The sequence below is a fragment of the Ctenocephalides felis genome, unplaced genomic scaffold (assembly GCF_003426905.1).
Source record: "Ctenocephalides felis isolate EL2017-DRISC unplaced genomic scaffold, ASM342690v1 CF-g0.4_SCAFFOLD_01604, whole genome shotgun sequence".
Taxonomy (NCBI): Eukaryota; Metazoa; Arthropoda; class Insecta; order Siphonaptera; family Pulicidae; genus Ctenocephalides; species Ctenocephalides felis.
Window position 1 is genome coordinate 23271371 of NW_020537758.1, and position 16346 is coordinate 23287716.

The 16346-nt window shown below is 30.6% G+C and overlaps 1 protein-coding gene across 1 annotated transcript in view; it reads left to right on the forward strand.

Annotated features, from left to right (window-relative positions):
- Positions 1–2335: 2335 nt before the first annotated feature.
- The window catches only part of LOC113373527 (fibronectin type III domain-containing protein 5-like), a 52937-nt gene continuing 38926 nt past the window's right edge, over positions 2336–16346 (forward strand). The window contains exons 1-2 of the mRNA XM_026613818.1: positions 2336–2393; positions 2618–2722. Coding sequence (XP_026469603.1) covers positions 2336–2393; positions 2618–2722 — 163 coding nt within the window. The remainder of the gene's footprint in view (positions 2394–2617; positions 2723–16346) is intronic.

The window sequence follows — 16346 nt, forward strand, 5'->3', positions numbered from 1 at the left end:
TATATACATCGTCTCTTGCTCGATATAAAACCATTATCACTATATATACTGACATTAAACCCCAATATCCATTTACGAACGCGTAGTGCAGAATTTTATGCTTGTCGTCTTCTACTTCGGAGTTTCGTGTTTAATATTAATTTTGCAGTTTTCGTAGTGCTTAAACATCATGTAATAGCACCGAGAAAATATTATGCTGCGTTTAATAGACTTAAGTGAATAAAAAATTACCTATGAAGTCTTAAAAGGCAGTGTCATTCTGTGTAGAAAATGGGTGTAATATTAAAATTTGGATGGATGTAAAAGAAACATTATTCTTAGTTGACTAATGTTAAGGAAAGCTACTTTTCTGGCATGCCAGTACAGAAATTTTAGTTCTTAAATTTAGTACTATTCTTTTTGTATCTATAATTAATTAAACCAAATACTACTTAAAGCCATAAATAACACGCACATAATAAAATAGAAAGATAACTAAAATATGTCCCTTCAAATGAATTTAATTTATCCACAAGTTTGGAGTTCCTATTTGGAATTTTTATTCTCAGTGGAAACAAATCAAACAAGTTATTAATACAAACAAAATATTACTTCACAAAAACCATGTTGATGAACCAAAAAACATTAAATATACTTTGAAAAGAAAATTAATAAAAAAAACAATAATTTTGACCATCACGCCTCAAACGACGAAGTATGACTTTTTTCATATAATTTGAAAAAAAACAAGTCTAATCACTAGCAAAGGAGATGTGTACACAAGCCGATAGAAAATAGTTTTGAGTTGGACATAGAGATTAACATAAGTATTTTGGGTAATCATAAAAATAATTAACATATATATATATATATATATATTTATATATATATATACATATATACATATACATATATATATATATATATACATATATACATATATATATATATATATAGTAGATCTATATCAGTGTCCACAATGCAACGCTATCAATAACATTAAATATAGGAGGGCAATATGTTGCTCCTTCTATTTTCCGTTTGTTAATATAATAGTATTTTATTATTTTACACAAATTTAGTGTTCAATCAATTTTACATCATAATTATTTTTTTCTGTTGTTTTTCCTGGTTTGATTACGACACTGATGACACACATCAAGTGTCGAAACGTTTAATGGAATAAACAATTTTGTTATCTAATCTTTTTTTAATTTGACGATTGGGCTGCAAAAATATTATATATATATATATATATAATATATATATATATATATATATATATATATATATAAATGACTATATTAAGATGGTCCTTAATATAGATATTTTCGAATTTCTTTGCTCCCAGGGGCTCGAATACTTCCAAAATGATTAAAAAAAAATCTCTGAAAGTTTTAGCTTTTAATATTAACTTTCAGATAGTCCGTTCTCCAAGTAGGTAAATTTTCTATCATAAATTTTTAGCCCAAGTACATTATTTTTGCATTAGTCTACGGTAGACTAATCAAACTGTAAAAAGTTATTTCAGTTGGGTAGACTGTCTACCCAACTGAAATACCTTTTTACAGTTTGATATTTTAAAAGCCTCGAATGATATCGGGACTCTTAATCTTCGTGTCATTATCGATTTCGTCTAACTTCGTATACAAGTTCACTCACACATTGTAGTGATTTATCTCATTGTCGCTGACACATTTGGACCGGCAATGATTCGATATTCTGCGGCTTTGGCACTGATGCAATTACAAGGCGTCATCTTCTCTGCGTTCGCTCTCTGTGTATCGTATGTTCGTCTGTTCGTCTATTCGTCTGCCGCCTGTCGTCTGTTTACCACGGTGTAGCGCGCACACAATGCGACTTCGTCCTCCCTTCTAGGCACGTGTGTTGCTTGCATTGTATCGGGCGGAGAGGCGGTAGGCTCTAGAGGCACTACTCTCCGATCTCTTAACAAAGAAAACTCTTATAGATTTTCGAGGGACAGATGAATCAGAGTTATCGGAAGACAGAATTTGTACTTCGAAATTCCAATTGTACTTCGAATTCGACTTCGTGCTTTATATAATGAGGGCTAATTTAATCTATATTTTATATTATGATAGCAATATTAGAGCTTATACATTCATTTTAGACAGGCTATTCAAAATCAATATTAAAATCGCAGATTTAAAAATTATTAAATTTTTTTTAAAATGTGTTGTAAAGATGATTGCATTAAGCTATATGTCAAGTCATTAATTAATAATTAACATTTTTTCTAAAAATACCTAGTTTTATTTCAATGTTGTCGGATCATACACGCCTCATTGTGCTCTTCCTGAATTTTAATGTTTTGCAATTTTAATTAATTCCATCAATGATATTAACATATTGTAGTATTGTTATCCACCATGACCTAGCACATTCAGATTTAGGTATGAATTTTCTGAATTAATTTATGTTTAAAGTTTATAGTTTATAATAAGAGAACTCTCCAGATCTTACTTAAGTTTTACCACAAAAGGTTTTTAAACAACTAAGCATTTAAAATATATTCATTCAAGTAAAAAATATCTAGCATTCATATCCTGATGAACTATTATTTATTTGATAATATGTATTGTAATTCATTTTTTAACGTTTTTATTTTTTGTTACAGGTTGTGCTTTTGTGAAGTTTAGCTCACATCAAGAAGCACAGGCAGCAATTAGTAGCTTGCACGGGAGTCAAACTATGCCAGTAAGTGATAATCTTATAAGTAATGGTATATACATATATATATACATATATATATATATACACATATATATAATTATATATATATATATATTGCGATATTAGTATCTCATTTTTATTGTGTAAAATATTTCTGGTATTATTTACTATTGACGTGTTACCAAAATCTTTTACCATTAAGAGCGTTTCAAACTAAAATCCCGCCGCTTCAATAAATTTCACCTCGCGAATAAAAATAGCCGAACGCTTTCATAAACCCTCAGTATGTCGTTTTCAGTCTATCGGTCACATGCGCCCGATACAAATAAAGCAATCTCTTCTATAAAACGTATTGCTTCTTATCAAATACTTTGTCGTAGTCCTTGATGTCTGTCCGAGAAAAGAGGAGCCGATGAAAGCCTTCACATGCACACCTACATATAGGATGTAGGAGTCCTCTCATAGGGATTCGCTGATGTGAAAATCCGCGTCGGCAACACCATTGTCCGTCCATTACGACGACACAAAGACTCGCCACCATTTTATGTTTCATTTCGCGAAATGTCCATTCGAGCACTCACTCTATCCACGTTTATAACTCACACCGGGACTGAAATACTGAAATACTTAAGCATAGACGGACAAGCGTCTTACGCCTAAGTGGTTATTTCAATAGGAAGTGCGATGAGTAAATTATTAAATTAAAGCACCACCTCATCTTCATGCAATCAAAAACTTATGGTAAAACGTACTCTTTATGATTCAATATTTTGATTCTTAAACTAATAATGCACAAGATTTAATTCAATATTTCAATTTATATTTCATTTCATTGGCATTATTGACTTATTTGGACTTACGCGATAGAGCTTTGGGGCTCAAAACTACTTAGAATGATATGTGCACCCTGATACATTAGCAATAAAACTCTGCAGGATGATCTGGAATCGTTATATATTAAAGACTTTATAGAAACAAGATCAACTAATCATCATCACAAAGAGAACTACCCCAATTCACTCCTTGCTCGCTGCTTCTGCATTATACTGAAATTAAAAAGATTGAAAAAATTATGGCCAATTAACTTGATCCAGTAAAATTGTATTTACTAGTAAATACTTACTGGGGTAGCTACTGTCTAAAATTTGCATATTTATAAGTCTTTGTCATCACTGTTTTCGTTACATAATATTAAGTTTTCTGAAACAACCCGGTTCAACTCCAAATTCAACTGAAGTACATTATCTGTGGTTTATGTGTAGTACTGTAATTCTGGCACCTGTAATTCTGCCCACTATATTTCGTGTCTGGCAAATTAACACTGGGTTTGCGTGATCCTACAATAGTGGTATAAATGGTGGTATGGTTGGTACAGGTGCAGTTTATGGTGTCATCGCGAGCGCGGACCCACTTTATTCCGAAACGGTCCGTCATTACTCTGCGCGTCGCTCTATAATAAAACTCGTTAAACTCAGGAGCGGGCGCATTCGCTACGTTCTGTCTGTCTTTTGTCACATGCGTCAAAACCACCGACGCGATTTGGGCGGTTCGAAAACTTTATGTGCGAATAAGCGACGGGATGAAAATGAATTATTTGTTACGATCGTTCAAGAATTTTATGTAGGATTATTTTTAGAGCTTTGGCTCGAATATCTATTTTTTCTTATGAATTTTTTAATATGCTTTTGACTTTGTATACATTATATAGTAAGAATATTCTTTAAATTTATGTGATGTGATTATTTATTATTAATCAGACTTGAAACTTGTTTGCCCCTCGTTTTATTGTTCATATTTGATAGTGGGGACGCCCAAATATAAAACTTTCACCGTATTAATTATGTTGTTTTCAAAACAACAGCAAAAATATATAAATGTATATATATATATATATATATATATATATATGATAGTTTTGTCGACGTTGATACATATTTGTAATATTTTTGCAGCCCAACCGTCGAAATTTATCTAACATCAATTATTATAACATCAAATATAGGAGGGCAATATGTGCTCCTTGTATTTCTCGTTAGTTAATATAATAGTATTTTATTATTTTACACAAATTTAGTGTTCAATCAATTTTTACATTTTAATTAATTTTTTCTGTTGTTTTTCCTGGTTTGATACTTTATGATGACACACAGCAAGAGTCGAAACGTTTAATGGAATAAATAATTTTGTTATTTAATCTTTTTTAATTCGACGGTTGGTCTGCAAAAATATTACAAATATATATATATATAATTTAAATCGTTGTTTTACTTTTGTTGTATATCTATTATTTTTTATGACTATACTCTGAACTAAGAGCATCCTTTTTTCCAAAATATATCTCATTTTAATTCGTTCTTCATAAATGTTGTCCACACTTTGCGTATGTAGGATGTCCTGTTCTTCAGTAACTATTGAAACCAAAAAAAAATTACTAGAAATAGTAAAGATCTATCTATCCCGACGTATTGTTTTATTATCAGTACAAAAAATAGTTTTAGATGTAAAAAGCGAAGTGAACTTGTGAATGATTAAAAAAGTATATGAGTATGCAAAAATTGGTATTTTAACAGTTTCTGAGAGGAATATTCTATATCCTCAAAACGTGAAAATATTTATAAATGAATAATTACATATAATATATTTGAAAAAAAAAAGCTTTCAGTTCTGTGAAATAAAGTGATAACATGCAATAATAAATTTAATATAAAAAAACTAAAAGCAATAATAAATTTATCATAATAAGCTTAACTATATTTTTATTTCTTTGTTTTATTTGGTTTTGCATATATGTTAAGTAATAAATCTGCGGGTAAGTGTTTATATATAAATCAATAATATATATGCACAATACTTCAAGAAAAAAATTTGTAGTTCCCTCAAAAAGCTTCCTTTGCATAATCCTATTATTTATTTATATAAAAACGACAGTGATATTATTGATAATATATTTTGTATTTTAAACCTAATTATGTTTCTAAAATTAATTTAAATTAATTGCTATACGTTTCGAATCCCAATTTGACTCTTCTTAAGTAGACAAAACACACTAATTATTTATACATAAAACACAAACATAAATTTAATAAAAATAATACCTAAATAACCAATGTTAGTTACAAAAATATTATATATAGTATATATATATATATATATATATATATATATATGTCTGTACATGACTGTATATATCTATATAATAAAGTGTGGGTGTGTATATAATAACCATGAATGAATTCCAGAAAAGAAATCAGAACCGACGTGAGACATATGATCAGATAATACCGAATGCAAATAATTTGTTATTAAAACCGCGACTGAGGTCACGAGTCAGTGTCGTCGTCGTCACCGGAGCGAGATCAAATAACGGAATGAATTTTTATTACCACCCCGATAAGCCGACCCCTTGCTGGGGGCGAAGGCCGAGGATACTTAATCTCGCATTCAGGTGGCGCTCCGATCTCGCGACGCTTCGGGGAGTAAATGAAATGTCAGCGTATTTCCTGTAGTGAGAACGTATATAATACGCACGTCAATCGTCATATTCGTATGTGCAGATAAAATCATTTCGTCGGGGCATGTTTCAGATGATTTTCCTAGGTCCCGTATTGGATATACAGAAATTATTTTGACGAAATGTCGGGCTTTTGATAATGTGATGTTTGCGTTTTTATTAAAATCGTGGGAGTGTTGTATCGTATGTAGAAATGGCTTTGTTCAGGCTGTTCTAAAAATATTGCTGCAATAAAAAATTTATCAATGATTTAAAATAATCAGTACCGTATTAATTATAGCCACTAGAGGATATTAACGATTTATAATAAATAATTCATGCTTTAATAATATTAATGTCACGTATTTGAAATAGACTAAATATATAACGATAATTGAAGAACTTTTTCATATAGTGGTTTATGTGCATGTAGGTATATATTTATATTTAAACTACATAAAGTTTTGCCTCTAATAATAATAATTTCCAGTGAAAATTGGACCAAATTATACAAATTAATCATATTGATATGATAGTTTTTTTTATATTATATTTTTAACAGCAATCAGAACCTTACGTCCTATGAGCTGTTGGGCTGAAACTTCTCCCTACTTCTAATCTAATTAATTTAATAATTAATCTAATAGGGCTGACTTTTTATTGGTGCAGCAATGCCGGGCAAGGGCTAGTTTCATTTGGAAACATATTGCTATTCATATCTATATTTCCAAGTGAAAATCGTTGTCACTGCTGCCTGACAATAGGCTGCTCGAAGTGGATATCGAACCCGGGGCTTTTGAAACAAGTCCCGTCGCTCTTAACCGCTTACCTACGTCGAGCCCTATATGACAGTTCAATTAATTTGTGTCACGAATTCTCTAGTAGGTGTATTAAATATTTTTTCTATTCTTGTTACTTCTGAAATATGATATATTATTGTGATGTCAAATTTATTCAATTTGAACCATATGTTTCACTAATGCTATAATTTTTTCCGCACTTAGCAAACTGAATTCGCGAAAAAACTGTTTACATTTAACGAGTTTTTAATTGACGACTTGAAAATTATTAATTTTCTTTTCTTGATGTTTCGAGTTTATGTTTATGTTCGACCTATTCTGATATCATAAAACCACATATCAGCTGCAGTCAAGCTCTACGTATTAAGGCTTTTCATTTCGCCCCGAGAAATAATTTCTCTACGCCCCTCCAGGCTTGGAATTGCGTCGCATCGCCCGGGGTGCAATGTCTAAGTGTTCTAGACCGAGTCAAGCTAAAAGTGACGTAACTTTAGACAATTTATATATTAGTTAAAGTACCTTCAGCCGTCAACGTCGTTGTATTACGTGCGTGTTGATGCTGCCAATTACCTTTGACCGTCGCGACTGGAGGTGTTCGTGAAATCATATCGCGTGCCACGCATTTACCTGCAGGTTAAATCTTTCTGGTCACCTTTTAAGTCATGATATATTCCACCAGGTGTAATATCTTTCGGCGACGACAGTAATTTAATGTCAAATTTAGTGCATGAAGCAGATTATCTGAGTTGAGTGTGAAAGTCTATTTATGTAGGGGAATTACATAGAGTTTATTATGTAATCATCATTTTTTTGTTTCATAACAATTCAAGGAATAATATAGACCAAATATTTCTAAAGCATTTGCTTCTTATATTCATATTTATAATTTCTGAACAAATATAACCTACCTATATATAATTATACATATACATGTATATATATATATATATATATATATATAAATATATATATATATATATATATATAATTTGAATCTGTTTTAATGTTTGTTCTTTCCTATCAGCCAAAAGTTTATCATCAAAATATCCCTCTTCGCAGGAAAGCAAGTTAATTAAAGTTCATTTTAGTTTAAGACTTATTATAGGTTTTCAGAACCGAAATGATTGATTACATAGAGCTTATAATGAATGATGAGGTAATAAGAGGCGCACAAGAGCATAAGTAAATATCTGAGCAAAATAGACGTTCAATTTCATTACATAATTCTCTAAGTACTTGTAAAGAAATTCTGCGGAGGAAAGATTTTTTTGTATTTTAAATTAATCATTAAATCCGCTTATTACAGACTTTGTGATAGCAATAACGAAATATACCAGATATGTAATAAAATAAATGTAGAGCGTTATGGAATATTACAAGCTTTTATCTACTAATGATGATAATACCCAATTAAAATGTACTTATACAAATAAATAATTACTCGCTTTAGATTCGCGATGAATGTTAAATGATGACTGCGAGCCATTTATACTAATTAACTCGTATTATATATATATATATATATATATATATATATATATATATAAGTATGAATTGTTTGTATTTTATATTAAAATAAGTTGTAGTTGATGTATAACTGCTTTATACAACTGTTTTTAAAATTTTTATTTACTGTGTTTTGACTTCATTAAACTTGCGGTTTTTGGCTGCAATTTAATAATTTATAAAATTAACTTAACGTATTAACCTAACAAGGTAGTTTAATATTATTTAAAATGATTATTATTATATTATTTTATATAAAAGCAATCAGCATAGATCATTCATGTATTTTAATAAATTTTCTTAACTAATATTATAGTGGAATAAACATACAAGGCGTCTCCACCGGAATAAACGTTTTACGACTGCTCTTATTTCTGACAATTTTTTTTTTTTTTAATATTTTTGTAAAATCATTTACCAGTGTTAAAATAGTATCTATATGCATACTATGTTTCTGATATTGAAATGAAATTTCTAACAAATAATGCTCAAAGATCATTTTTGATCAATTTTACAGCTGGAAGTAATCTGCATAATCAAACATTTTTTAAATATTGATATGGTTCAAAATGGCTAATAACAAATACTTTTGTTCTAAAGTTATATTACCAAAACATGTCTATTTTTACACAACTCATATCGCATCAAGATAGCTCCCGCCAAACGCGATAAAACAACGTTTCATAAAACATACACACCACCTTATCAATGTGCACAGTTGGCCTGAGTTTATGTCAGTTATCACATTCTGTTTTATATCTGCAGCACTCGCGCATCAAAACGTAAAACTGCATACAATGTTAAACCGTACGTACACAAATCGTACATATTAACTTCCGACCGAATTCATTTCTTTAGACGCAGCGCCAACGACGGTCTCAATAAATAACTGATGGCTGACTAAGAGGGTAGTATGTCAAAATGACATTTTTTTCAATTTTATCTACGAAAGATTAATTGACTGTTAACAATACTCTCAATGAAATTTAAAATTATGTAAAATGTTTGGTATTTTTCATAAGTAATTTTTCTCTGTAATCAAAATTATCAAAAAACTTGTAGATAGGTATATCTTATTCATTTTTTTGAAATTTCAAGTTTATTAGTAGAAAGCCTAAAGTTTGTTTTTTACAATCTTCTACCAGCATCATCCTGTTTGATATTTAAAAAGTTCCACGTTATTTTCCTATACCCGCACATTATATATTTATAGTATTCTTCTTTCTTCGGTACTTTGCACTTAGGGTTATGGGATTAGGCCAATGCAAGAAAGAAATCGTGGGGAATTATATATGTAGTTGTGGAAGCTTTGGTTTTATGCTTTTGGGGTTACATTACTAAGGTAGGGGCTCTGCGGCCGATTTATACGCAACGGCAACTATTCACGTAGGGAATAACCAAATACAACAGAAGCGCCGGCAAATAGAGTGTGTATGTTTTGGCGCCCTTGAGAGCTTTTCACGGAATTGCAGAGTTTGAAAACTTAGGTTACAATCTTTTATATTCGGCTCTTGATGATAAGAAATACTTGATACAGATTAGTGAAATCAACGATTTTAACTACCTTACAGCTAAATGTATGAATAAAAAATAACTGCGGACCCGTCGACACAACAAACCTTTTTAGAGCTACATTAAAATCATAGTCATCAAACTGGTTAAAGAAATGTTTGTGAAATTGTTGAATAGAACTTTAATAATTGTACGGCCTACAGATTTTGCAACATCGGGGTTCATTTTATACACCTTATATATTACTACTTTTACACAATTTGCCTCGGTCTGATGAAAACTTAATATAATTCTTAGAGAAAATAAACACGGGTTCCGTCGACCTGTGCGGTTTGATGACTGCGCCGTGTTAGCGGTTGTACTTACGCCGGAGAGTTGCTGCATTAGCATAGAATAACACTGCTAGAGTAGCGTAAAATGCTACGGGGCTACGAAAGCACGAACCTACAAAACCGTAGAACAACCCTGTTCAGAATCCAGAGAGGAAAACTACTCATGTTTCAAATGGTGTAATGAAAATTTATAGTCCAAACGACATAAAATTGCAAAGAAATCAAAAGGAAAGAAGTAGGTGGAATAAATTATATTACACCTGATCAAATTCTCGTTTATTTAAAACTAAAATAGATTTTAATGGTCCAGGCTAATAGGATATGGAACAAAACCATTGGGTTTGGTAAAGTGACCTAGGGCAATGTTTATTGAAAATGTTAATAAATACAATAAGCACAGACACTCTAACTTTATAGGACCAAATATACTTTATTACTAAATACTAAATAAGCTATATTAGGCCTTTGAAATTACTGATTGAAAAAATGATTTTATTTGTGAGATGTTAACAGTTCAAAGGATGCATAAATGATGGTAGAACTAGCTTAGTCTCTATGAAATAAACCTTTTCATTATCGTTTTCGCGTCAAATTTGTTGATGATATTTAGCTATCTTTCCTATACTTTCTATCATACTTTTTTTCAGAACAAAGTCGTATATTTTGATTATATACTATAATTTTTCAAGGAAATTAATATTTAAATAATTCTTTGTTTTGTACACTTTATATACATGTGTACTATGAGTTTGTCTATACAACTCTAATAAATGCAGATAAAATTCAGTACAAAATCCATTCCATTTTATTTTGAGCGCTAATCTTCTATTCGCAGAATTAATACGATCCATATTGCAAAGCATCGTACAATCGGAACATGCAATTTATTAAACCAACAAACCCAGCACAGAAGCGCGGGCGCATTCTCTATTTTGCATCAAAACACAGAAGAATAATCTATTAAACGGACATCCACGCAATTATAAAAAGAGTGATTAATCTACGTTACAAATCTGTTTAATCCGAATGTAGATTTGTTCGAGTTGTTCAATCAATCACGGGCAACCCGATAAAATTGCGTGTCGGAACACTGTTTCGCCGCTGAATCTTTGCAGTAACTTTTCCAAGTCGAGCTAACCGTTTTGGTTTTCCGTAAAACGTTTCCACGGATCGGCGGTAAATTCGAATAGATATTTAACAAGTCCCCATTGAAGGCGGCACGGGGGCTCCTTGATTGTGTGCGTGCGGTGGAGTGCTACGTCTCCGACGTCTTTAGAATTTCGCGCCTGTTCCATATTTAATTTATGTCGCTTAACGTCTACGCCTGCGTGCATAATAAAAGACAAATGCCGGAATGATATGCAAAATATATTATGTTCTGAATACGATATTAAAATTTGCACGCATATTAAAAGATCGAAGGAAACGGTTAGTAGACGTAGAGCCTACGATCCACTAACAAAAATTTATATCTGATAAAGTTATGGTATAATTTCAACATAGCGTTGAATATTTCAGTAAAAATGTTAATTGCAATTAACTTTCTTTTGTTTATACATAATCAGATCAGAGTCTGAATTAGTAACATTTATTTTTAACTAATTTGCAAGCCTAGTTTATATAACCAATGCATATAGGGATGCATTTTGCGAATTATGAAAATGTAAAACGTTGCATTCATAAAATTTCAAACATGATTTGCATGCATATAATTTCATTAGAATTTCAACTGATTAAAATCATTTCCCAAGGGCGGTTTTATGGACCCGTAAATGCACTTCCATAGATCACAGGTAAGTTGCTCATAAATATTATAATAGTTCCTTCATTAAAACGTTTCGCGTTGAACCCGCGAACTTTAATTTTAGTCGACGGTCAAATGAATTTAAATGTTGCGCATTAAAATATTATGTACTTCGTTCCGGGGTATAAACGAATTAACCTCTCGAGAGCTATTCCATTCAACACCACCCGATGCAGGGTTCTAGAAAACGATATATATATAACATTTTTAGACAATTTATAATTTTATTGTGTATAAACAACATTGAAATTTTAGTATATTTCAACAACATTGTGTAAAAAATAAAAATTACGCTTGTAATGAACTAAAAATCAAAATAAAAGAATAGAATTCTCAGTTGTTTAACTTAATGAGAGAAGTCTTGAAATAAAGGCAAATATAATATGTCGTCCATGGACGACATCCTTACGCGCCGCATGTTATGTGGGTGTCGTCCATGAACGATATTTGTAGCGAAAGGGTTAATATTAAAATATAAGACTTCAAAAAATACAGAGCGTGAAATAAAATGTGTAGTGCTATTGAATGCCTGATTTTATTTCAATAATTAGACGGTGTATTATTTGTCAATATTCATTTCAACCACATTCTATTTCATTACTTCTCCTATAATATCATACACTATACCGCATATTGTATCACATTATATCTCCGCATAGCTTCAAGGAAATTATTATGATTTCCATAAAACTCAATATTATCGTGCAGACAATTCAATCAAACTCCTATGGAGAAGATGTTGGTTTTATTAGAAGTGATATTCGTGTATCGGGAAAGTGGGAAAGTTTCGTCATAGTGTCTCAATAAATTACTTCGAGACAAAGTTAGAACCTGTCCCGTGCGCTTTATTTCCGCAAACAATATTTTAAGTTGGATGTCGCTTGATTGATTGCGGTTGTTTATTTTTATTATAGAAGACTTAATATGAAAGTAATGAGTTTTTTAATGCCACAATCACACAACTAAAGAAATAAGTTGTATGGATAAACATAAATAAAAAACACAGAAAATAAACACTTTATTAATTTGAACATGAAATTTAAGAAAATTGAACAAATTCTAATTGATTTGCAAGTGCAATTTTTTAAATCATCGATCAAAATTAGCGTACTGGTTTATTCGTTTTAATTATGATAGAATTTATGCATATTTGTTTAAATTTATAGTTATTTATAATAATTCATTATAAATTGCATAGTCTTCCATTCTTTAAACATAATAAAAAACGAAAATCAGATTCCAATCTAATTCCTTATTCCCGAGTGCTAGTTCGAAGTTTCCAATCCGTAATGATATCTTTCGATAATTGCGTAATTTTAATTACATTTTCGCGACAGTTCAAACAGCAGGGTGGAGTATTTTGCGTTCGATCACGATTTTTCCTCTTTTTCCTTTCTATTTTACCGTTTTTTTCCCTTTTCGGCCAACACAGGAACGGCAACTATTTGCACAATGGTCGCACGGAATCGCATTATTGGCAGCCCCGAGCTAAGGAGAAAATTCTTTTGATGTACTTAAAGTACGTACCGCGGGCACTGAATCAGACCAAATGCATAAAAGTAATGCACGATTCTAAAGAAAAATGCATGGGCTATACAATGTCACATGTAAATACATGATCAGATGAGGTAAAAGGTTTTGGTTTGGGTATGTTCTGAATCTGGTTTTCTGATTTGCTGACAGTGATTTATTACTTTAGTGCAATACATCATTGATCACTTTTTATAAACCATAATACTCCGGTAATACATTTGGGCTTTTAATTGTAGTATTTTTGTATTCTTTGAATTATATATTTATTTAGTTCTTTATTTATTTAAATCTTTCTTGTACAAAAGTATTTAAATAAATTAATGTTCAAATAGTGTAGATTTGTTTTTGCTTTATTTTATAATACACTTTTTGATCATTTTCTTATTTTTACACATTTGTATTTACAATTTAAACTCAGTAATTTACTAACTGAGAAATCAGAATGTGTACATTGAATCCATATTCAAGAATGCAATATAGAACGCTATTATTAAGTCCATACTATATTATGTTAATAATTAACGCCCATGTTCAATGAGATTAATTGCAATTTATTTCCACTCGGTTCGTAATATAATTAAAAGCGTTTTAAAATACTACCACAGAGATCAAATAAAATGATGAACATTGCCACCGCGTCGAACTAAAACGTGATTTGGTATTTTAAAGCAAACAAGAGCGCAAAAATGAATTTTAATTAAATTTTTAATTATGGAATTGATTCCATCATCATTATCCGCACTATTGAAAGTCATCTCATCATTTGAAATTATTCATTAATACTCATTCAATATTTAATTTAATATAACATTCGTTTGAACGAGCGCAGCATCACATTGTGAAAATCATTTTATTGTGAGATATAAGCTTAGTGCACATATTAATTTGAAATTATTGGGAATGTATATATATATATATAATATATATATATAAATATATATCTATACTAAATTTAGTGTAGTATAGAATATATAATGGTATAGAAAAAGTATTTAAGGCAATATTTTAATGTCAAATTTAACTTGAAAGGATTTGAAAGTTTAGCTCAGCTTGTTTTTAATACAAATGTATACATATAACCTAAAAAAATGAACAATTAATAATTGATGTGCAACCAATATATTTTTAAATAAATCAATCAAAAATAGGCAAAATAATAAGTTATGAATGAAAACGATGCACTGCTATGCTGAAATACAGTTTGGTATTTAATTATTTACATTATCTCAAATTTTTTGAGTGGCAAAAATATTTATAATTATATATTATAAAATTTTATTATTTTAACGTTGAATAATTAATAATTTAGTAGCTCATTAAGTTTAATCATTGTATGTAATAATGAGCTAAATGACACTCCAACTCTATTCAGTGAAAATAGTGTGAGATATTTTCCATTGCCATTATCACACCGCTTGCCCGAAATAGGCTATTTTCAATTGGAAACATATTTTTTATCTATATTGCAAATATATTGAGTTATATATGTACGTAAAAAATAGGTAAATAAATTCTTGATGATGTTTGTATTGTGTTGCGTCTAGGTTGGACCCAAAACCTTCAATCTTTCTGCTCGGTTGAAGTTACAGAAATGAAACTGATTAATGTATCTTTTAAAACTCGCAGATAAAAAATAATTCATAATGAAATAAGTCCGGGCAACACAAAGCCTCGCCGAAGATAAATTCGCATCCCTTTCAACCCTTTCGCTCTACTCAGCGGACCACGTTATCTCCTTTCTACAGTAGTAAACAAATCAGTCCGCGCATCGTAGGCAGATGCGTCGTTGCGACTTTGCTCATATTTAATTGAAGCCTCTTTATTCCTCAAAGACCAAAACGAGAAGAAGGAGAAATACACTTTTGGCAAAGTGGAAAGAGAGATCGAGAATTCCCTCTTAAGTTGCTTGGTTGGAAACAGATGCCGCAGACGACATAATCAGACGAGATACAGACGTCTATATGGTCGCCACGGGCAATATTATTCTTACAGATTGTGATTCGGAATTATTTCAAGCGTTTAGATCATGGCATGAGGGCTAATAATTTCTTATTATCATCGGACATATATAAAAGTCCTTATTTCAAGCAGTAGTGACATCGGTTTTCACTCAGATATTTAGATTCCTATTCCCTTTTCCCACATTGCTGTGTCAGAAATTTATCAATTACAGATATTGTAATAATAAATTTTTTTTACACAAATGTATGAAAACTGTTTGGGTTGCCATCTATAAAACCGACGTAGTTAACAAAAATCATAACTTCACAACAATATTTAAACAAAACTGAAATACGAAAATTAAAAATAAGTAAAGCCCTGATCTGGAACTATAGTTTGTAAGCTTATTTTGCTTATTTTTCATACTTCTGAGTTTTCCAATTATGAGATTAATGCAAATTATTATGAAATTACTACAAAAATTATTTACATCAATAATGATTATTTGCGTGTATTCCTGTTTTCAAGAAAATTGTTATAAGTAAATCAATATGTTTCTTTCATTTTATCTTTAAATTTCAACATACCATTACTAAAGTTTTACCAACTTTTGTTTTCTCGCAGTAAAATAAAATCTCTCGGCTGCTTGACGTCGAAAAATAATTTTAATCAAGACAATGCAACAACTGCAGTAATAGTTAAACTTGAACAAAACCGTATAAGACTTTCACGTTCCATTTGTCTGTGTCCCATCA